The 23,000-nt window shown below is 45.0% G+C and overlaps 2 protein-coding genes across 5 annotated transcripts in view; one reads left to right on the top strand and one right to left on the bottom strand.

The window, feature by feature from the left end:
• TRADD (TNFRSF1A associated via death domain) overlaps nt 1-12,569 on the bottom strand; it is a 29,306-nt gene extending 16,737 nt beyond the window's left edge. For both annotated transcript variants that reach the window (XM_075838701.1, XM_075838702.1), the window contains exon 1: nt 12,304-12,569. The gene's annotated coding sequence lies outside the window, so the exon portion shown is untranslated. The remainder of the gene's footprint in view (nt 1-12,303) is intronic.
• PDCD2L (programmed cell death 2 like) lies at nt 12,100-22,740 on the top strand. 3 transcript variants are annotated; one of them, XM_075838699.1, is made up of 8 exons: nt 12,100-12,138; nt 15,370-15,480; nt 15,812-15,975; nt 18,518-18,578; nt 18,680-19,002; nt 19,660-19,773; nt 22,218-22,363; nt 22,448-22,740. In XM_075838699.1, exons 2-8 carry the CDS (start codon nt 15,373-15,375, stop codon nt 22,576-22,578), a joined length of 1,047 nt encoding a protein of 348 aa, XP_075694814.1. In that variant the 5' UTR covers nt 12,100-12,138; nt 15,370-15,372; the 3' UTR covers nt 22,579-22,740. The 3 variants fall into 3 exon arrangements, with proteins under 3 accessions (XP_075694814.1, XP_075694815.1, XP_075694813.1); XM_075838700.1 differs by lacking the exon at nt 12,100-12,138 and adding an exon at nt 14,219-14,348 and having other exon boundaries at nt 19,663-19,773; XM_075838698.1 differs by lacking the exon at nt 12,100-12,138 and adding an exon at nt 14,220-14,348.
• Nucleotides 22,741-23,000: the final 260 nt, after the last annotated feature.

Here is a 23,000-nt window from a genome sequence, read left to right as displayed (position 1 = left end):
ATGAGGCCTTAGCTAAGGAGTGAACCTATTTTTGCAATGTAATTGTCGAGTGACAATTGAAGAATCAAAAACTTGTGACTCTGGATTGTCAAGTTTCTTCAGTCTCGTTCCATACTGCAGAACATTAAGAGTTAAATTGAGCAGTGAACCATCACACAAGGAAGTCTCTCAGTTAAATACCTAGAATCTGCCCGTGTCATCTCACAACCTAAATTACCAGGTATCTTGTATTTCAAACCACAGCTTCGAGCTACTGATCACTACGACTACTACACAGCACATATTCACTTGACAACTTCCTTGTATAGTTAACACATCATATGTTATATAATATACATGACATGAGGAAATATTTGAACTGCTATTCACTATTATTTTTTAGTCCAGGCCTAAAAAAGGTCTATAGCATGGACGGATCATGTAGGTAAGTATTTTAGTGCTATGATCAATCATTCCTTATTATTGACCACCACAAGAGGACACAATACGTCAGTTCATAAATGTCAGTGTATGGTTGTCAGATGACCTTATTATTCAAGGGCTTATCTTGGAGACATATTCAATACAAATGTCAACCCATGCCACAAAGTAGGCAATCGTCTAAAACTAAGATTTCCCTTCAATAGAACCAACAAGTCTAGCCCACACCATAAAAAACAGCCTGAGACCATTTACCCTTCACCAGACTTTACAGTAGGCACTACGCCTTCAGAGTTTTTATATACCAAACTTGGGTTGGTCTACGAGACTGCCAATGGTGCCGTGTTTTACAACACTCCATCCCGAAGCTATCAGCGAATAGTTTTTGTTCTGCTTTTTGGGGTCACGACTAAATATCCCCCATGATGTAAAAATGTCCACAGTTGCCCCATGGCGGTGATGGGGTCCTGGTCATTCTCTTCTTTTCTCAACTCTTAGACACATAATTGGCTTCTTCAATGAGCTGGGTCTTCTCATAATATGTCCAAAGCTAACTTCAATCTGGTCATGTTTGCCTCAAGTGAAAGGGTGGGACTGATTTGGTCAAGGACCCACATTTTTGTCTTGTATGCCATCCATGGTATTATCAAAAGTCTCTGTCAACACCAAAGTTCATGGACGTCGGAACTTTAAATGGGCCTTTTCCTTATTGTCCAGTTTTACATCCATAAAGAGCCACAGAAAGTACCATAGTCCAGACATGATCCGTGCTTTTGTAGATACTTCATTAAGTACCAAGTGCCAGCCTGTGCTATATTTTTCGAGTGCTAGATCACCAAGACAAAACGCTAAACTTAGCCGACCTTATTGGACTGAAATCCTAAATGCATATATATTACAACACACAATATATTATTTGGAGGCACACCTGCACGCTGGGAGTGGTTTTGCTTCTGGGAATCCTCCTGACTAGCTGTTTGCAATGACAGGAGCTGCAATGGAGCTCCCATTGAAATCATTGAATGTCTATGCCAGGATTAGGCAACCTTTTATGTATGGCGTGACGATAAAAAAACAAAACAATCAATGATGAAGTACACAGTATGCCATGCAAACATGAAAGTCATGGAAGACAAACTGTTACCACATATGTGACATAAACCAATTAATCAGTTAATGAAACTTACATTTCAGTGTGACCCTTGTCCCTGACATTCATGGCAAAGATGATCCATCTGCGGTGCATACGAGGTGACTGAACACCAGCTGGGCAGGGTGCACACAGGAGAGAGTGGAACTACTGAAAAGCAGATTGGGGGCGCTGCACATAGGAGAGGCCATGGCTTCCGAACACCAGTTGGGGAATGCGCACAGGAGAGAGAGAGAGACTACTGAATAGCAGCTTTGGGGCGCTGCACACAGGAGAGAGAGCAACTCCTGAACAGTAGCTTGGGGGGGGGGGGGTGCACATATGAGAGACTGCGGCTACTGAACACCAGCTGCACATAGGAGAGACTGCGGCTACTGAACATCAGCTGCACATAGGAGAGACTGCGGCTACTGAACATCAGCTGCACATAGGAGAGCTGCCAACGTTTACTAACTTTTTCTTTTACGGTGCGGTTACTGAACACTGTCCTAGCGGCGCTGAACACAAGGAGAGAGGTGATCAGAGCCGCCAAGCGCATAATAAAGCGCTGCTCTCTCGTGTTCAGTGCTGCCAAGCACACTACAACGCTGGACACCAGGAGAGGGAAGTGTGCCAGCAAACCATGCCCCATGTGCTGGCTGTGGCACCAATGCCACAGGGTGCTGACCCCTGGTCTATGCATTCTATTGCTTGCATTGGGGATACTTGGAAGTAATCCAGGGAGAGCGCTGGCCATATATAGTAGATAAATATATATAAGATATAGGCATAAGGGAGCCATGTTTAACAACTGAATGGGCAATGCACATGTTATTTCTATAGGGGGAGAGAGATAAGTAGCTGCTAGACAATGGATCTAGACAATAAGTTCGGAATGGATGAAATCCAATGTGTCAGGTTACAGTTTCCCCAAAAATCATATATCTATAGATAGCTTTAGCTTCAGAAACCCTGCATGAATGTAGGCTCCTATAAATGGAGTGTTCTCTAGAGAGAATTGAATCATTACCAGTCCAGGATTAAAGGGGAACCCCATAAAAATAGGGATAAAACACTTTGTAATTACTGCCCCCTTCCCCTTATTGCCATCACAGCACAATGATGTTTCCTGCATGTACACGTGATAAATCGCTGGACTCAGCAGTTACAACAATGGGTGGGGGGCACCAGTACCATATATAAAATTGTTAACATTATGGGGCATGTGGCCTTGTTTTTATGGGGTTGGAAAACCGCTTTAATTTGGTATAAACCAGGGGCGTAGCTAGAGGCTCATGGGCCCCGATGCAAAAATTCTTACTGGGCCCCCCCCCCCCCCGCAAACTTCTCATGGCCGACGGTCCGCAGCTTTCAGCTGCATCGCTGGGTCTCCTAAGTGACCCAACAATGCAGCACTAGCAGCCGGGGGCGTCACGAAGGCTGGGTTCACACACACTATTTACGGTCGTAATTCGGGCGTTTTAGCATTGAATTACGTCCGAAAATGCGGCTCAAAAGCGTCGGCAAACATCTGCCCATTCATTTGAATGGGTCTTACGATGTTCTGTGCCGACGGTCATTTTTTTTACGCGCCGCTGTCAAAAGGCGGCGCGTAAAAAAGACGCCCGCGTCAAAAAAGTGCCTGTCACTTCTTCAGACGTAAATAGAGCCGTTTTCCATGGACTCCATGGAAAACCAGCTTCAATTACTTCCGTAATGGAAGCAGCAAAAGACGCCTGCACATGCCATTACGGCTGAAATTACGGTGCTGTTTTCTCCTGAAAACAGCAGCGTAATTTCAGCCGTAACAGACGCTGCCGTGTGAACATACCCTCAGGGCTTAAAATGTCAGGGAAATAGCTCCAATACATATGTGTCCGCCCCAAAAAAAGTGTGTATATGAGACAGCATAGCATATCTATAGCACTACGACCCTATAAACTATGGATAGGATTAGATACATTGGCTCAGCAGACAGTATCACACATGATAGGATTAGATAGTGGCTCAGAAGGCAGTATCACACATGATAGGATTAGATACAGTGGCTCAGCAGACAGTATCACACATGATAGGATTAGATACAGTGGCTCAGCAGACAGTATCACACATGATAGGATTAGATACAGTGGCTCAGCAGACAGTACCACACATGATAGGATTAGATACAGTGGCTCAGAAGGCAGTATCACACATGATAGGATTAGATACAGTGGCTCAGAAGGCAGTATCACACATGATAGGATTAGATACAGTGGCCCAGCAGACAGTATCACACATGATAGGATTAGATACAGTGGCTCAGCAGACAGTACCACACATGATAGGATTAGATACAGTGGCTCAGAAGGCAGTATCACACATGATAGGATTAGATACAGTGGCCCAGCAGACAGTATCACACATGATAGGATTAGATACAGTGGCTCAGCAGACAGTACCACACATGATAGGATTAGATACAGTGGCTCAGAAGGCAGTATCACACATGATAGGATTAGATACAGTGGCTCAGCAGACTGTATCACACATGATAGTATTAGATACAGGGCCCAGCTCGCTGACATTGCGGCTCCAGCGCTGGACCCAGGAAAGGTAAGAATAATAATTTTGCTTCTTTATGTGTTACTGATTATTTTTGTGTGTTTGTTTACAGGTTCGGTTGTTTGACTTCGGATACGAGGACTTCAATGACGGCGTTTTTTTTATTCTCAATAAAATGGTTAATGAGGGTTGTTTTTTTATTTCAATAAAATATTTTTTCTATGTGCTTGTATCTTTTTAAACTTTATTATCACCGCCTTAGTAATGGCCGCCGGCTGATTGACAACCTCCATTACTAAGGCGGGGCTTAATGTTAGCCGGTGCAGAGGCTACACTAACCCCCATTATTACCCCGGTACCCACCGCCACCAGGAGTACTGGGAAGAGCCGGGTACGAACCAGTACCCGACCATCTGTAGTGACGGGCAGGCACCGGGGTGGCCGCAGGCTGGTAGTATTAGGCTGGGGAAGGCCAAAAACAGTGGCCCTTCCCACCCTTGTAATGCTTCCTGCTGCTGCTGTGTTGTATCTGGCTGGTTATGAAAATTGGGGGGGACCCGACATCGTTCTTTCCAATTTTTTATTTTTTTTTAAATGACGTGGGGTCCCCCCCATTTTTCATAACCAGCCAGATACAATAAAGCAGCAGCAGCCTAGCATCACCAGGGTAGTAGGGGCCACTGTATCTGGCCTTTCCCCTCCTGATACCAGCCTGCGACCACCCCAGTGGCCGACCATCACTACAAATGGTCAAGTACTGGATCGTACCCGGCTCTTCCCAGCACCCCTGGGTGCCGGGGTAATAAAGGGGGTTAGTGTTAGCCTCTGCATCGGCTAACACTAAGCCCCGCCTTAGTAATGGATGCTGTCAATCAGCCGGCGGCCATTACTAAGGCGGTGATAATAAAGTTTAAAAAAAAACACAAAGACATAGAAAAAATATTTTATTGAAATAAAAAAATAAAAACACACAACCCTCATTAACCATTTTATTAATAAAAAAAAAAAGCTGTCATCGAAGTAGTCCTGGAATCCCTGTAGTCCATGACCGAACCTGTAAGAAAACACACAAAAAATGATTAGTAACACGTGTTAGGGTATGTGCACACACACTAATTACGTCCGTAATTGACGGACGTATTTCGGCCGCAAGTACCGGACCGAACACAGTGCAAGGAGCCGGGCTCCTAGCGTCGCACTTATGTACGATGCTAGGAGTCCCTGCCTCGCTGCAGGACAACTGTCCCGTACTGAAAACATGATTACACTACGGGACAGTTGTCCTGCAGCGAGGCAGGGACTCCTAGCGTCGTACATAAGTATGATGCTAGGAGCCCGGCTCCCTGCACTGTGTTCGGTCCGGGACTTGCGGCCGAAATACGTCCGTCAATTACGGACGTAATTAGTGTCTGTGCACATACCCTAAGGCTTAGATACAGGGCCCATGTGTGATACTGTCTGTGGGACCCTGTATCTAAGCCTACCACAACGTAGGCTTAGATACAGGGTCCAGCAGACAGTAATCTTATACAGTATAAGATTACTGTGTGCTGGGGCCCTGTATCTAAACCTAGTGTGGTAGGCTTAGATACAGGGCCCAGCAGACAGGATCACACATGGGCCATGTATCTAAGCCTACCATGTGATTGGCTTAGATAAAGGGCCCAGCAGACAGGATCACACAATCTGTGATCCTGTCTCATGGGCCCCCTAAGCCTGCTACATCGTAGGCTTAGGGGTTGTGCAGTCCCTAAACATTGATGGCCTATCCTCAGGATAGGCCATCAATAGCTGATGTGTCGCCCGGGACCCGCAAATCAGCTGTTTTGAAGGGGACGCAGCACTCGTACGAGAGCTTCTCCCCTTCATTTCACTACTTGCTCACACTGTGAATCGCCGACACCGATTCACAGTGTGACCGGAATGAAGGGGAGCAGCTCTCGTACGAGTGCTGCGGCCCCTTCAAAACAGCTGATTGGCGGGTCCCGGGAGTCGGACCCCGCCAGTCAGGGCTAAGCTTACCTTCCTCTTCGGCCGCGGCGGGAGTTCTGTAGTCTCGATGCTGTGCGCGGCGGCATAGCGCTGTGACGTCATGCGCTGCGCACAGCGCCTGACATCAGGACCTCCGCTGCGATCCGGAACCAGGAAGGTAAGTAAAGTATGTTACTATAGTAACAGGGGCCCGCGGCCCGAGTTACTATAGTAACTTTTTATTGATGTGGTGCGGGGGGCCGTGGGCCCCCCTGGCTTCGGGGCCCGGTCGCAATTGCGACCGCTGCGACCCCTATAGCTACGCCAGTGGCCGTGGGCCCCCCTGGCTTCGGGGCCCGGTCGCAATTGCGACCGCTGCGACCCCTATAGCTACGCCAGTGGTATAAACCATTCCCTTGTTCCAGTCCAAAGGTTTTGTGTATCCCACAATGAACCACTAAATCTGCACTATGTATAATGCAATGTCAGTATTTATATAATTCTTGTAAAATTCAAGAACCAGAAAGGAAAAACTGAAATAAAAGATTTCATTGAAAACACAAAGTCCAATTCTAGTTTGCCAAAACTCATAGAAAATAATGGAGATGACATGAGGTTGCACGAGCCACCGTCCTCATGAACATACCAAAACGGTCAGCGATTTAATTTGTTGGTCAATCTTATTTTCCTTATGTGTGTTCAGCTAAAAGAGTTTTTCCGTATAATGATAATAATAAAAAGAAACAACCCACAGAAATAAGTCCTTGCATGGTCCACTGTGGATAATCCCTTTTGGTTGGAAAGGTCACTAAACGATAAGCTGATCACATGCTTTCCACTGCTGTAACCCCCAGTGATCAGCTGTAATCTGTAGTGGAGCTCAGCATCAAGTGCTCATTTTGCCTGCAGCGCCACCACAGGACAAATGAAGCATTACACTTCCAATTAAAATGTATGGGCTGTCCCTGTAGTGTGCAGCCAGGCGGGTCCTCCAGAGCAAGATACACTCTTTGTAGCTACTGCGCTTGTAATGTACACAGTTTGTTTGGATAATAACCACTGAACCGCTGAAAATTTCTCAGTGTGGATTTCACACTAAAAATCCACAAAGTACAATACATACATGTGTATGGGGTTTTGTAATCCACAGCCTGTCAATTTTGTTCCAGATTTTTACAGCGGATTTCAGCAATCCATAGGGTGAAATCCACTTAGGAGTGGGAGAGCCCATCACAGTCTGGCCAGACGGAGCTAGCTCCCGCCCTCTGTCTATTTATACCTGCCTTTCCTGTTCCTCCTTGCTTGTGATTCTTCTCGTTTGGTTTCCTGGCCCTGCTGCAGCTTCTTGAACCATTTGACCCTGCTTCATTCTGACCCTGGCTTACTGACTACTCTCCTGCTCTGCGTTTGGTACCTCGTACACTCCTGGTTTGACTCGGCTCGTTCACCACTCTTGTTGCTCACGGTGTTGCCGTGGGCAACTGCCCCATTTCCCTTAGCTTCTGTGTACCCTTGTCTGTTTGTCCGTCGTGCACTTATTGAGTGTAGGGACTGTCGCCCAGTTGTACCCCGTCGCCTAGGGCGGGTCGTTGCAAGTAGGCAGGGACTGAGTGGCGGGTAGATTAGGGCTCACTTGTCTGTTTCCCTACCCCCATCATTACAAACACATTCTACAAAATCTGCAGAAGAAAAATTCAGCCGTGTGTGGACTCAACTTTATTAAGTCCAGCATTAAACTGCAATTTTTCCTTACGTTCGATTGACATCTGAAAGATTCAGATAAGAGCTGTCAAAATTGTGTTTGACTCTAGAACAGGTCAAGTGCTCAAACACAAATCTACAGCAGTTCTCAGTAGACACGGACACGAGGGGGATACAGAGGATTACATTATGTGTTAAATTGCCCTTGGCACAACTGTGGTTTTATATTGGAATGCACAGGAACGCAAGACAAAACCGTCATTTTCAATTCCTACCCACAATCCCTTTTATTTTTAAATCTTTCCACTTTCTCAAAGTCAGAATATGATTATATTTTGAAAATGCATGACTACTAATTCCTTTCGGCCCCATGCACACAACCGTAAAAATCGTCTGTAAGTCAAATATATTGATCACGGACACCTTCCCGTATATTTGCGGGAAGGTGTCCAGCCCGTAGAAATGTTCAGAAAATTATGGAACATGTCCGTACTTCTGCTTTTTACAGGCCGTGCTCCCATACTTAGTATGGAAGCACGGGCCGAAATTGCGAGTGGCTGTCCGGGGCCGCCAGCGGCCAGCTGTGCCCGTAATCGTGGGCCGTGATTACGGGCACGGCCGTGTGCATGAGGCCTTAGGCCCCATGCACACGACCGTATTTTCATCCATCCGTAAATACGGATCTGTAGTCATCCGCAACTTATCTGCATATATGGAACGGTATCTGCAAATACAGTCAGTAGTGCATCTGTAATGCATCCGTATATACAGATACGCAAAAAGAAGGAAACCACAAATGATGTGCAACATCTGAAAACCTGGCGCCGCTTAGCAATGCTTCCGTAATTACGGACGGCGGGTGCACAATCGTAGCCGTCCGTAATTATGGAAGCGCACATAGACTTCTAACAATTCTAATTACGGACAATAGGACATGTTCTATATTTTACGGATCAGTTCTATGAAACGGACACCCATCCGTAAAACTACGGAAAGGTGTCCGTAGCCCATAGAAATGAATGGGTCCGTAATTACAGATGAAAAATACGGTCGAGTGTAAGTGCCCTTAGTATAATGTGGACTAGAGAAAGCTGAATATCTTCTTCCAAAACCTATGTCTGCTGTTGGATTTTGCAGAAGAAAAGATGGAAATCTCGAAATATTATTATTATGATTGTCATAATATAAGGGAATAAGGGTAATAAAAGAATTGCTTAAATGACAATCGCCTAATATAGTATTGTGGTCCATTTAACGGTGTGAGTGTCCTGGTAACATACATGTAGTTCCATACCGTTCCCCTTTAGGGCTCATCCACACGCTCTGGAATCGCTGCGTTTTTTTCCGGCCAGAATTTTGGCCAGAAAAAATGCAGCAGAATACAGTAGCAGCATAGTGGGTGAGATTTAACAAATCTCATCCACACGGTGCGTAAGATTTACGAGACGAAAATTGACCTTCGGTGCATATTTTTCGGACCACAGCGTGTCAATTCCTCCTACGGAAAGTGTGCAGAATTGCGGCGTTTTTCAGAGGAGATGTCTCCATCTCCTAACATTGGGGAAAACGCAGCAATTTCCGCTCCATTTTCTGCCATAAAAACCGCAGGAAATGGTGCGTTTTTGCCGCAGCGGAAAGCCTTTGACTTTCAAAGCAATTGCTGCAGAAATTTTCTGCAGCAATTACGCTGTGTGTGGACAAGCGCTTAAAGTGGTCAGCAGACAGGCTAATTTTATGGAACCCGCTGAAAAATGCTCTAAGGCAACAGTGGAGAATTTCCAATTGCTCCTAGATTTTGAGAATATAATTTTAGAGACTATTGAATAGGATAATGCCATGTAGCAAGGGGGGAAATTACACAAATTTGCCAAAACAATAAACTTTTGGCATATGTCTGCACAATAGAAGCCATTGTATAACCCCTTAATGACCAGGTATTCTTTTTCACTTTTTCATTGTCGCATTTCATGAGTAATTTATATTTTTCGTCGACATAAGGGGGTTTTACACGGGGCGATTATCGGCCACACAATCGTTCATAGAACACTTTTTGCCGATAATTGCCCTGTGTAAACAGGGCAGCGATCACCAGATGAACGAGCAAACGCTTGATCATCCTCTGGTTGTATCGTTTTAAAAAAGTAAAATATTATAGTTGTCGGCAGCACATCTCCTGTGTAAACAGGGAGACGCGCTGCCGACATGATAATGTATGGGGACGAGTGATCGGATTAACGACCGCTCGTCCCCATCCATAGCTCCGTGTGACAGGAGCAAACGAGCACCGATCAACGATCTCTCATCGATCGGCGCTCGCTTCATCGGCCGCGGTGTAAAAGGCGCTATAGACGAATGAGGACTTGTTTTTTGCGGGACGAGCTGTCTTTTTCATTGGCAACATTTTTGGGTACATATAATATATTGATATTTTATATAATTATTTTTTTTAGTCCCACTAGGGAACTTCAAAATGCGACCTTCTGATCGCCGATATAATGCCTTGCTATACTCAGTATACTGTACAACTGACATGCAGTCTATTAGGCCATGCCTCTGGCACGGCCTTATAAGCATACAGTCATGCCTGGTGCCTGGGAGCCTTTGTTAGGCACCCAGCTGTCATCGAAACCCATCGTCGGCCAGCGATCGCTTTGTGGGCTGCCGCTGGGTGATAGAGGGAGCCCCCTCCCTCTGTCAAATCACTTCAATGCCACGGTCACTCTTGACCATGGCATTTAAGGGATTAAACAGCCGCAATAAGTGGGTTCTCCGATTTCAGCCGTCACAACGGGAGCCCAGTGGTCAATCACAGTTGGGCTCCCGTGGTTATCATGTGTGTGGGCACAGCTCCTGATCACATCACGTACATGCACTTCATAGTGCAGCAAGGGAACCCTTCCCGTGACGTGCATGTACATAATCATGTGTTAATGCCAGTTGCACACGACCAATGTGCCACTCGTTTCGTTTTTAACGGCATCCTAGTGGGACCCGATCGTTTTCGCGGACCCATTCACTTTAGCGCGTGAATCGGGTCCATGAAAACTGACCCGATTCTCTGGAAAGATAGGACATGTCCTATCTTTCCACATATCGCTGACAGGACCTGGCTGGCGAACACGGTCGTGTGCATGAGTCATAAGGGGTTAATGTTGGACAAAAGTGCGGTGTAAACAGAGCAATATGCATATGTATCATAGAGACAGACCAATCGGCTGCTGTGGGGCCCTTGGAGAAAGGGGCTGTCCCCGGTTGTTTGATCCCTTTTGCTATTGGGTAACAAGAACTTGCACGACTCCCCTCTCCAGAGGATTATTAGTAAGGGTAGGGCGATTGGTCCAAGGGTAATAAAAAGGGCATGGAGGGGAACAAACATCAGGCACTTCTGTTCTGTGTGGCAAAACCGGGCATCATAATAGGGAGCCCATTAAAATCTTTGCTATGGGGCACATTCTCTTCTATGTACCACACTGAACAGACCCGAATTTACTACTCCTATGCCCACCACAGACTCACACCATAATATTATACTTGCCAACTTTTGAGAAGGGACATAAGGGAGATTCTGAAAAGCGACTTATGAAGCAGCACGCACAGTGTGATGCACACATTTTTGTACCTTATGTCCTATTTATATAGGACATGCCCTCAACCTATGGTAAATCTATGCCGGACATTTTCCAAACAGACTTTTATTGGCTCATTGGCAAGGCCTACGTTGGGGTATGTTCACACCCGGCAGATTTATTGCCGAACATTCTGCGACTGCCCCATACGTCTGACTGAGGCTTACAATAACGCATGCACGTGCTACAGAAACAGCCCCATTCCAATTCACGGGACGGATTTTTAGTCACAGAAATTTCTGATGTGTATGAATATATCCTTGAGCTGCAGACCTAAAGATTCCACTGATTTCGGGGATCGGGCATGCTGGATTTTCAGAACACCCGCTCCTTTGTTCTGCCAGACATAAGCTGCTGCCAGAATGTCCGACCACGGCTTCTCTCTCTACCTGATCGAAATAAACATGCACGAGCGTACGCGTTTGAGGCGATCAGGGAGACCACACGTCCGGCGATCTTATGTGTTTGGCTTCGGTCACCAGTATCTGTACTGGACTCTATGTCTCTGCGGCCCCTGGTTAAGGTCACTACCGTTTTCCGGGCCCATACCTGCTTCTTCCTTGCACCGATGATAATCTGGCCCTGCGAGTATATGATGTCACAGATGTAACAACGCTGACGGTATGTCCTGCCAAGCCCAGATTGTTTGTGCAAGTCTTACAAACAGGTCGAATTACATCTAAAGCGGCATCTCGGAGATACGTCAATATCAGCGTAATAGGGATCTCTACTACGGAACGACTTGAGGTCAGGGGCTACGACTCCTTTGCAGCACAGACATTAATGTTGTCACTTGTCACCAGTTCTATATGAACGTTCACAAACTACACAACAAGCTCTCCACCCCGTCCAGTGTCACGACCCCCGCACTATCACAACTCTACGTACAATGACACAACTTCCATTATTTACCTGATTTTCCAAATCCTAGCAGAGTGTCAGCTCTTCCGAACTCCGGTGCAGCTCACACCCCGGCCGGTGACATCACAGCTGCTCCACACCTACTTAACACTTAAGCTGCCAAAGAGAACAGGAAACCGCATCATACCAGAAACCTGAAACTGGATATTACCTTTATTTGTACAGGGATTAGAGCGATAGGCTGCGCCCCGTGTGTTACACGACTGCATTGTGTATATGTCGGGATCAGAGCTAACAGTATGGTTACACATAGCTGCGACATCTGCAAAAAAAAAAAACAGGAAATAATAATACAACTTTTTTTTCTATACTGGCACCATTCACACACAACGTTTAGGTCAGGTTTTCAGTGACGTTTTCGTAGACAATTTCTGTTTGATAAATAGACAGCGTCCAGATGTTTGTTGGTAGTTGATAGAATATAATCTCTACACAAATTGGGGGAGATTTATAAAAAAAAAAAAGTAGTGCAAAGGAAAAATGGAGCAGTTGCCAATAGCAACCAATCTGATTTCTCCACATGGCCTCTAGAAAATGAGAGCTGAAGTCTGATTGGTTGCTATTGGCAACAGCTCTCATAAAAAAAAGGGGCCCATCGGAGCAGAAAGCCATTTTTCACATTGCAATCAATGGGCAGATGTTTGGAGACGTTCTGCTTCCGATTTTCCGGCCGTTTTTCGGCCCGAAAAACGGACGAAAATAGGCCGTGTGAACATAACCTTAGGGTATGAACACTGCACCAAAATCTGAGACTGCCATGTGTGTTGCCGTTTGTGGAGCATTTTTCATGGCCGTTTTTGAAAAGTACGCTTTCAGACAAGCGTTTTTTTTGCGCCATATTACGGACGCAACACACAGACCTCCCGTGATTCATCAGAGTTAAAGCACCATAGGCTTCTAAAGCAGCCATATTACGCTCGTCTGAGAGCGGCCCAAGGGTGTGTTTGGATGACACCTTTTTGGCTGCGTGGTAAAAACATAATAATTGTGGCAAAACCGTGCGGTTATCTCACGATTTCCGATGCGGTTTTTACAAGTGAAACTATAAAATAAATGTGTTTTTTACCAAAAATGTCTCATCTACTCGCACCCCATCAGAGCCAACACCTTCAGATAGGCAGTGCCTCAAGCCTACCAGCAGGGGACCCCCATCTATGACGTCCATATGTCCTGTTAGGGAAAATAGACGAGACAAACCCTTTACACGTTGCGTTTTTGCAGCAGTTTTTGTCGCGTGGCTGAAAACCACACTGCAAATACGCATGTGTTTTTTCCACGATTTGCCACGGTTTTGCAGTTAGCATGGAAAGCGCAGCAAATCGTGATAAAACCAATGCAGTTTTGCAGTGTGGATTTTAGCCGTACGACAAAACTGCACTGTGTGAATACACGCTTAAAATTCGATAATATTATATTAAGATTAATTAATTTATATTATTAATATATACATATTATGCAAAAAAGATTTATAGACAGGTAGATAGATATGAGATAACGAGCCGTTATGCTAAACACGGAAATTGTTTGTACTGAATAACTAAAACTACGACTCCCTGTTTGCCCTGACAGCCAGAATTGTATTTCCAAAAAGTTCAAAAGCCATAGTTTATTTAGCCACATTCAGACATGACGAATCTGTTGCGTTTTTGCAAATAATGTCCACCACGTCTGAAATCACCCAGGAAGATTACTAGTCTTCTCTATACCTAACCTAAAACTGTCCGGCAGCAGTTGTGTTAATCTTACGCCACGCCTACTTTTCTTAAGGTTCCGTGACCTGCGCTGCTGTCAGTGATTGGTTTCTTACTGATGAATCAGATTGGCTGCGGTGATGTCAGTTAAAGGGTCAGCTGGCCTTAGCTGTCAGCGCGGCATGGCTAGGGATTGGCTGTTTGGTGTACAGGCGACAGCATGTTAGGTTGTCATGTGTTTGTGTGACTCGCTACACCTAGCACATGTACTGAGAGGCCTGTGTGACTGCCACGCTCTGGATTCTGTCATCCGGAGGAGTGTGACATGGTGTCAGAGGGCATCAGGTAACCAACTCGGAGCCGGGCAGTAGCCATGTTGCGCAATATACATAGGGTGTCTTCCAGTGCAGCGCTCTCCTGTGGTTGGAAATTACTAATCCTAGAATGACGGGGCATGCTGGGAGTTGTAGTTTCCGGTCGTGGAGACTATACTTTATGCTTTGTCTATGTGGCTGCATAAGAAGTGCACACACAAAATCAAACACGTCTGAAAGTACGGAACTGTTTTCAAGGGAAAACGGCTCCTGATTTTCAGACTTTTTAAGCCACTCGCGATTTTCGCTGCTTTTTTTACGGCCGTTTTTGGAGCTCTTTTTCTATAGAGTCATTGATAAACGGCTCCTAAAAAGTCCCAAGAAGTGACATGCACTTTTTCACGGGTGTCTTTTTTTTTTTCTCTTTTTTTTTGGAAAACAAGGCGTCAAAAAATGCCCCGTCGAAACAGAACACCGTATTTCCAATTGAAATCAATGGGCAGATGTTTGGAGGCGTAAATGCCCCGAAATACCCTGAAAACACTCCCTCAGGTTTACTTATTTTCATCAATGCTTTTTAACAAAGTCTTGTCAGAGGCTCACACCTGGTCTCTCCCTCTTGCTTTACACTACAGCTTTGCTTGTTTAGATTAGCTGCTGTCTATAAGCACAAGTCTAGCAGGAATTTAGTTTATGGAATGGATTTGCAGCAATGCTAGAAGAAAGATATGTACAAATGATCCAACAGCGGGGATCCCGTGATCCGTGTTAAATGGGATTAACCATTTTTAGCAACAAGAATGTAAAATAATAAAGATATTTAAATCTATCACCTTTGCCATTCTGGATCCGCTCGCTGTTGTACAAACACTGATGCAAACCTCTCAACTCCACATCCCACGAGCGCATCTTCCACGGGTCGGGACGACTGTGCGTACGTGGATGTGTTGTCAGGATAAAGACTCAGACCCGTACGACCTCTAACCTGCAGCCAGGGACACATCTGAGCTTTTAAGTTTCCTTGCAAAACTGACTTTACTTCCCCTTGTCAGGTGATGGCGCTGCCTGCTCCCCAAGATCAATGTGTGCTGCTGGGATTTAAAGATGCAGCACTGGAAGGCAAGGCTTCATCCTGGGATGTCAGTAAAATTGGTGGTCTGCCGGTAAGGTCTGCTGGTGATTTTAGTGTTAAATATTTAAAGGGACTGATTAGTAGCATTTCATTTTTAATCACAAGATTATTAAAGGAGGGGGGTTCTTGTATAGACCTATAGTAACTGGGTCCTTTCCCTTGCATAGTCCCCTCTGTCATAATGAAATCTGGCCGAAGCAGTTTTTCCTGTTCCCTCCTGCGCCGTGGATCGCTCCAGGACCTCGTTGCCACTATCTGACCATTTCTATGATCCTGAAAATCCAACATGGCGTCTGTATGGGACTTGGGCATAGATTGCACATACATTATCTCCCCTAATTCACTGATCTTTCTTTTGACAGGACCCAGTGCCACGTGTGACGCTTGCTTTTCCTTCATGTCCTCTATGTTCATCAGTCCTCTACCATGTTGTCCAGGTGTACTGCCCCCTAGAGGGCTCGCGGTACCATCGCACTATCCAGGTGTTTGCATGCAGTACAAAGTCATGTTGGGGGAAGCATCAAAGGTGATTAATTGTCTATTGCAGCAATGACCGTTTACAGGGCAATGTAATGCAGGCTATAAGTTGTTGTCCGTTTGTAGATTCAGCGTTTACCACAATTGAAAATTGTTGGCAAGTGGTCATTGCACCCACCTCGTCTGAGCAGACCGGTGCCTGGGTCATGGCCGCACGGTGGGACCAATCCAGGCCTGCCGCTGTTATTTTGTACACTTTTCATTCAAGTGTTTCCCTGTTGAACCCAGGACAGCACAGTAACCAACGCTGCCGCAATACTGCGCCACTTTTTAATATTCTAAGGCCTCATTCACACTTCCGTTTTCTTCAGTGCGCTTTCAGTTTTTTTTTAATGGATAGCACACGCACGGACTATGGGTCCATGAACACTTCTGTTGTTTTAACAGAACTGTGTGGCCGTTCCAACAAAAATAGGACAGGTCCTACTCTTGTCCGTTTTTGACGAAACAGTCTCGGCCATTCCATTCATTTGGTCCTTTGAGACAACGGACTGCACATGAAAGCCATCCGTGTGCGGCTGTGTTTCACGGATCCGTCGTTAGCGGTTGTACGACGGGCAACAAAAGTGTGCATGAAGCCTAAGGGTATTTTCCCACACACCGGATACGCCACAGATTTTTTTGCCGTGGAAACGCTATGTTTTTTCCGTAGCGTTTTTTCATTCGGATTTAATGTTAACCAGTGATTATAACAAAGTATGTGTGCACCTGCGGTTTTCCATCGGTTCTAACTGCGTTTCCGCTGCGTAAACGACATGAAAACCGCAACAAAACAAATCTGTTTTCGATTTTCTGTTCCCCATTGAAGTCTATGGGCCAAACACTCAGCATAAATTGACACGCTGCGGAATTGAAAGTCACACCACAGAACACTTCCTTCACGACTTTTCTGCGTTTTTTGGTTTTTCTGCAGCGTGGGCATGAGATTTTCTAAATCTGACTCGCTTTGCTGCTACTGTAAATGCTGCGGAGTTTCTGCACAGAATTCCGTTACAGAAATTCCGCAGCATTAATGCTACGTGGGAACCCAGAAAGATGGTTCATTACATTATCAGCAGCACTAATATAGTGTGAGGGGGTGCGCGCGCACAAAATAAAAAACTTCTGAAAATACGGAGCTGTTTTCAAGGGAAAACAGCTCCTAATTTTCTGATGTTTTTGGAGCTGTTTTTCTATAGAGTCTATGGAAAAACGGCTCAAAAACGGCTGAAGAAGTGACATGCACTTATTTTATGCAGCCCTTTTTTCAAAACGGCCGCGTAAAAAAACGGCCTGTCGGAACACAACACCGTTTTCCCATTGAAATCAATGGGCAGATGTTTGGAGGCGTCCTGCTTCCGATTTTTCGGCCGTTTGCGGCAAGAAAAATGGCCGAAAATAAGCCATGTGAACATACCCTTAGGGCTCGTCCACACGCTGTGGAATTGTAGCGTTTTTTCCGCTCAGAATTTCGGACGGGAAAAACGCAGCAGCATAGTGGGTGAGATTTAATAAATCTCATCCTGACGCTTTGTAAAAAATTCTGAGCCGCAATTGACCTGCGGTGCGTATTTTTAGGACTGCAGCATGTCAATTCCTGCTGCGGAAAATGGCCAGAATTACTCAGTTTTTCCGAGGAGATGTCACCATCTTTTAACTTTGTGAAAAACGCCGCAAAATACACACCATTTTCTGCCGTAAAAACCGCAGGAAATGGTGCGTTTTTGCCACAGCGGAAAGTCTTTAAACGGAATTGCTGAAGAAATTTTCTGCAACAATTCCGTTGTGTGTGGACAAGCCCCTATAATTAGAATCGGGACAGCTTTCGACTCCTTCCATTCACAGTGTAGAGCTTGCTGTATACTGCTGACGAGGCTTGCGGGGCATCTGGATTTGATGTCCATTCCATGGCCATGTTAAATAGTCAGTCTTATTTCTTATTTTAAGCCATCCTCTATTTACGTAAACTTTTAAAATGACATCTCCGAGGTGTCCACTGAGCCCAGATTCCAGCCACGGTCACGTGTTCCTCCCGCCATTTCCCCTTCTCCGTGACTGTGATGTCACTTACATTGGTCGCATAACCTGTCTGTAATGGCGCTGTCACAATGTATGCAGCATCATTACTCATGTGGTTCACATGGGGGGGAGGCTTATTAACTGGGGCGACAGCGCCAGGGCTATCTCTCGGAGCTGGAGCTAGGTCAGGAGTGGGCGAGTTGAGATGCTCCTTCACTCGGTGTCCCAACCAGGACATTAAATGGGGGTTTGTGAGGATGTTCTGGCCACAGGTACTGTCCAGGTGAGTGTCCGGGCTAATAACCAAGCTTCTATATTTTAATACAAGGTATCCAATAAAGCGATATGAGGAAATTGCTGGATCCGTATCTATGGGGAAGTATTACATGACCTTACAGTAGATGATCCAGCCTGGTTGCAGCTCTTGTCTGTGCACTGAATTATAATATCTGTTAGCCGTGCCCTTTCTTTAGCCATTACATCAATATCCCTGTAGTAATTTGTATCCCTGTTTGTCCCTTTTATGCCTACAGTTGGGTGGCATTACGATCACAGTGCCAGGAGACCCTAAAACCACAGGACTTGTCAAAGCAGGTACATAGGTAGATCTTCGTGTATACGCAATATCACATTCACCAGGTAGATCCCCCCCCCCCCCCCCCCCTGGTCTCAGACGACTCACTGTCTTAATACAGGAAAACAAGATGGCGGCTGCAGACTGGTGTGAAGATGCGGATGATTGGGGGTTTGATGAGAAGCTTGATATGCCCGCTGTTGAGTCACATGCTGCTAGTTGCCCAGCAGTGCCTGTACCCACGGACTGGACATCGCAGATCCAGAACCTCTCGCTCACTGACCCATCAGAGACAATCCAGTCTTGCGACTCCGTCTTCAGATCCTATTTTATAGCCGTTGCAGAGGAGTCAGATTGTGCCTGGGACGCGGATCTGGATCATGCTCGTCGTCTACTTAAAGATTATGAGCGACGAGAGGAGGCAGCGATGGATGACCTACAGAGGTGAGAACGGGAGCCGGTCTGTTAGTTTAATGACCAACAAGATCCCCGATTTAAAGGCGCTGTCTAGAATTAGAAAAATATGGCTGCATTCTTTGAAATACAGTGCCACACCTGTCCACGGGTTGTGTCTGGTATTGCATCTCTGTTCCATCAACGTGAATGGAGCTAAGCTGTAATACCATTTACAACCTGTTGGACAGGTGTGGCCGGGTTTTTGGAAGAAAGCAGCCATGTTTTCCTAATCCTGGACAACCCCTTTAAGTATAAGACACTGACAGGAAAGGACCAGTAGAGGGCATCAGATACAGCACACACATAAAGGTTTTTATAAAATGACAGCAGATCTCCCCGATACATCCTTTAATCTTCCTGCAAGAAATGGTGAGTGGGGGAAGGATTGCTGAATAAAGTAGGCTGATGTGCTACTCAAGCCTCTGACGGGTGTGTGACAACCTTTGTGGGTGTTGTAATGGTGGCTGTTTTGGTTATCACCCAGCTTTCCTGGGAACAGATATTATGAGGGAACAGCTGAGTTTTTTTTTTTGTTTAAAGGAGCGATGCTCTGTTAGCCATGACCATTACTAGTGCACCCGATCATGTCAGTAAGTCTATCTACAGCTTATTCATTTTACTATCTAGTTCAATCTTCTCTTACAGCAGTGATGGTAAAGGAGAAGGGGAAAAATATGAAAAGTGTGACCTGCAGAATCGAGACCTTGTGTTTCACAAGTTCCTGAAGAAGATCTCTCCGTGCCGTCAGCAAATTCTTAGGTTGGTAAACTCTTGCCTACCTAGCCCGGTTGTCCCCTATATAAGATGGTTTACATTAGTATAGAAATAAAGACTGCTGCATAATGAAGCGTTCTGTAAATTTCTAATTTTACTTTGTGTTTCATCTTTTAAGATTTCTGCTTACTGTCAGTGAGTGGAAACATTCTTTTTACATTCAGAGATTGAAACCATGTACAGACCTAATACTTCACACAGCTGAGAGTTTTTGATTTTGTTATTTCATTAGGGAATTTTGCATCTTAAAGGGGTCTTCCAGTCCTAAGAAATTGATTGCATATCCTCAGGATAGGCCATCAATATCAGATTGGTCGGGGTCTGACTCCCGACACCCCCACCGATCAGCTGTTTGGAAAGCGCTGCAGAGCTTTTACGAGCGCTGCTTCCCCTACATTCCCTTTACTGCTCGCACTGTGAATCACCGACACATTTGTAGTGGCGGCTCACAGTATTACATCCTTCTCTCATTGGTTCACAAGGTGAACCTAGCCATAAAGTGGTTGTCCCATAATTAACTATTTATTGCATTTTTGTTATATTGGTTACACCCGTCATACAAACCTGTCTCTCCCACCAATCCCAAATAGTTTCTGGTACTTGGTCATTCCATTGTAATGAATTTGAGGTATGGAAACCAATGAATGTTTAAACTTGTATTCTTGCTTGTCCTCCATTCGATGTGTTGGAGAGCGACTTTGCTGGTGTATCTACCTGTAAACTAAAACTGGGGATTAGATTTGGACCAGGACCCAAGCAAGGTCTGAGGGTCCCAGCTGCTTGTTTGTAGATGTGGGTTACGGCTATATGGATCCATGTGAATATTCTATCCTTATAGATTACAGTATCTAATACACTCCATCCCCACCTATGGCCACATCTGTAATCCCCAAGGTTAAGGGGTTATCTGAAAAGTGTTGTTTATTTTATTTTATTAGGGCCTGGAAATGAAATAAATAAACCAAAAAAAGCAATACTTGCCTATCCTTTCCCCTGGCGATCCAGTGCTGACGCTTCAGCGGCACTCCAGTGGTTATTTAGATGCATATAGCATGTGACTGCTGCTGCCAATCAGGGCTCAGCGGCCAGATGCTATATTTCTGGCATGTCAGAAATCCGATTTGTCACCAGTGAGCCCTGCTGAGCCCTCTGATTGGCTGTTGCGGTTACATGATACGTACAACGATCGGGAGTGCTGCAGAAGTGACATCGCTGGATTGCCAGGGGCAAGGATAGGTAAGTATGGCTTTTTATGGTTTTATTTTCCAGCCCCTAATAAAAAAGGTTTACATACCAGATAACCCCTATAAGGCCTCCAGGGTCTGAGCAAACTGGACATTCAGTTGGTTAGCAGGATGTAAGAGACAGATGCAAGCAAGTGTGACTGCAGGATCAGACTACATAGGGTTGCTTTGTAGTTTGTAACCAAGGAGACATATAGGAGCTGTAGACACAAACATGTAGGATATTTTTATCAGGACTATTTTTAAGAAATGCTATATAATAAAAAGAAATAAAATATATATATTAGTCGAACTCCTATATTCTATACATTCATTACACACAGAGAGATCTATTTCCAGCATTTTTTTCTTTTAATGTTGATGATTATGGTAACCGTTAATGAAAACCCAAAGTTTAGTGTCTCAGAAAATTTTAATATTATATAAGCCCCATTTCAAAAATTATTTTTAATACTGAAATGTTGGCCTATTGATAAGTATGTCCAGTATCTGCCCTCAATACTTGGTCGTGGCTACCATAATACCTCAGCAGCGCCACAGGCTGATCGCCTCCATGCCACGCCGCATTGATAACCCCTCAGCAGCGCCACAGGCTGATCGCCCCCATGCCACGCCGCATTGATAACACCTCAGCAGTGCCACCGGCTGATCAACTCCATGCCACGCCGCATTGTTAACCCCTCAGCAGCGCCACAGGCTGATCGCCTCCATGCCACGCCACATTGATGCAGTAATTCATGCAGAGTCGGAGCCCCCACCAGGTAGTAAGAGCATATACTGTACATATTTTTGAGTAGGCCAACATTTCGGTATTAAAAATCATTTTTGAAATTGGGCTTATATAATAATCTAATTTTCTAATTTTGGGTTTTCATTACCTGTTACCATAATCATCAACATTAGAAGAAAAAAATGCTGGAAATAGATCACTCTGTGTGTAATGAATCTATAGAATAGGAGTTTCTGTTTTTGAATTGAATTACTGAAATTAACTTTTTGATATTCTAATTCATTGAGGAGTAGTGTGTATGTATGTGTATGTGTGTGTATATATATATATATATATTGCATTTGTGCAAAGGTGCACTACACCTTTTCATTTAGATTGTATAAAATGCTTCATTGTTTGTTTAATGCATTTTATTCAATGTTCCACTTTAACTCTGCCCTTTTTAACCTCCACAGATACTCCTGGAATGGTATCCCTCTATACATGAGCTCCCCAGATGTGGCATCACAGCCTCCCTCATGCCCACGTTGTGGAGCACGGAGAGTTTTTGAATTTCAACTCATGCCAGCTCTCGTAGCAATGTTACAAGGATTAAAAGCGGGTAAGACCATCTGCTAATACCAATCAATTGGGATGAGCTTTAGACTAACTTTTATATATGAGGAATCTCTTATGTGTCTTACAGATCTGTTGTTGGAATTTGGGGCAGTTCACGTTTTCACCTGCGAGAGGAGCTGTTGGGAGGACAGTGACAAGATCCCAGTTCAGGAATTCTGCATTGTACAGGAGGACCCGGACCAGAGATACTTTCACTAGTGAAGCAGGACATAGTGTATATCTATCTGTCTTAATTATATGACCATCAATGTTGCAGTAAAGTCGGAACCCTCGTTCATTTCATCTGCGGGAAAGATGCCATAAAGATCTCCCATCTCGGCTCTACAGTTTCAACCGCAACGTCATTGTTTCACAATACGCAATGACATCCCTGTGACTCGTGCCAGAATGATCATCGTATTGCTAGTCGCCCTATAAGAAGTGTAAATATATTCTAGTGTTATAAACTAGGTCATTAAGGCTATGTTCACACGGGGTCTTTTGCCGAGTTTTTTGACGCGGAAACCGCGTCGCAAAACTCGGCAGAAACGGCCCGAGAACGCCTCCCATTGATTTCAATGGGAGGCGTCGGCGTCTTTTTCCCGCGAGCAGTAAAACTGCCTCGCGGGAAAAAGAAGCGA

Source organism: Rhinoderma darwinii, chromosome 9 (genome assembly GCF_050947455.1).
Source record: "Rhinoderma darwinii isolate aRhiDar2 chromosome 9, aRhiDar2.hap1, whole genome shotgun sequence".
Taxonomy (NCBI): domain Eukaryota; kingdom Metazoa; phylum Chordata; class Amphibia; order Anura; family Rhinodermatidae; genus Rhinoderma; species Rhinoderma darwinii.
Note: the sequence above shows the minus strand (reverse complement) of the source record. Positions and strands in the feature narration are given on the sequence as shown.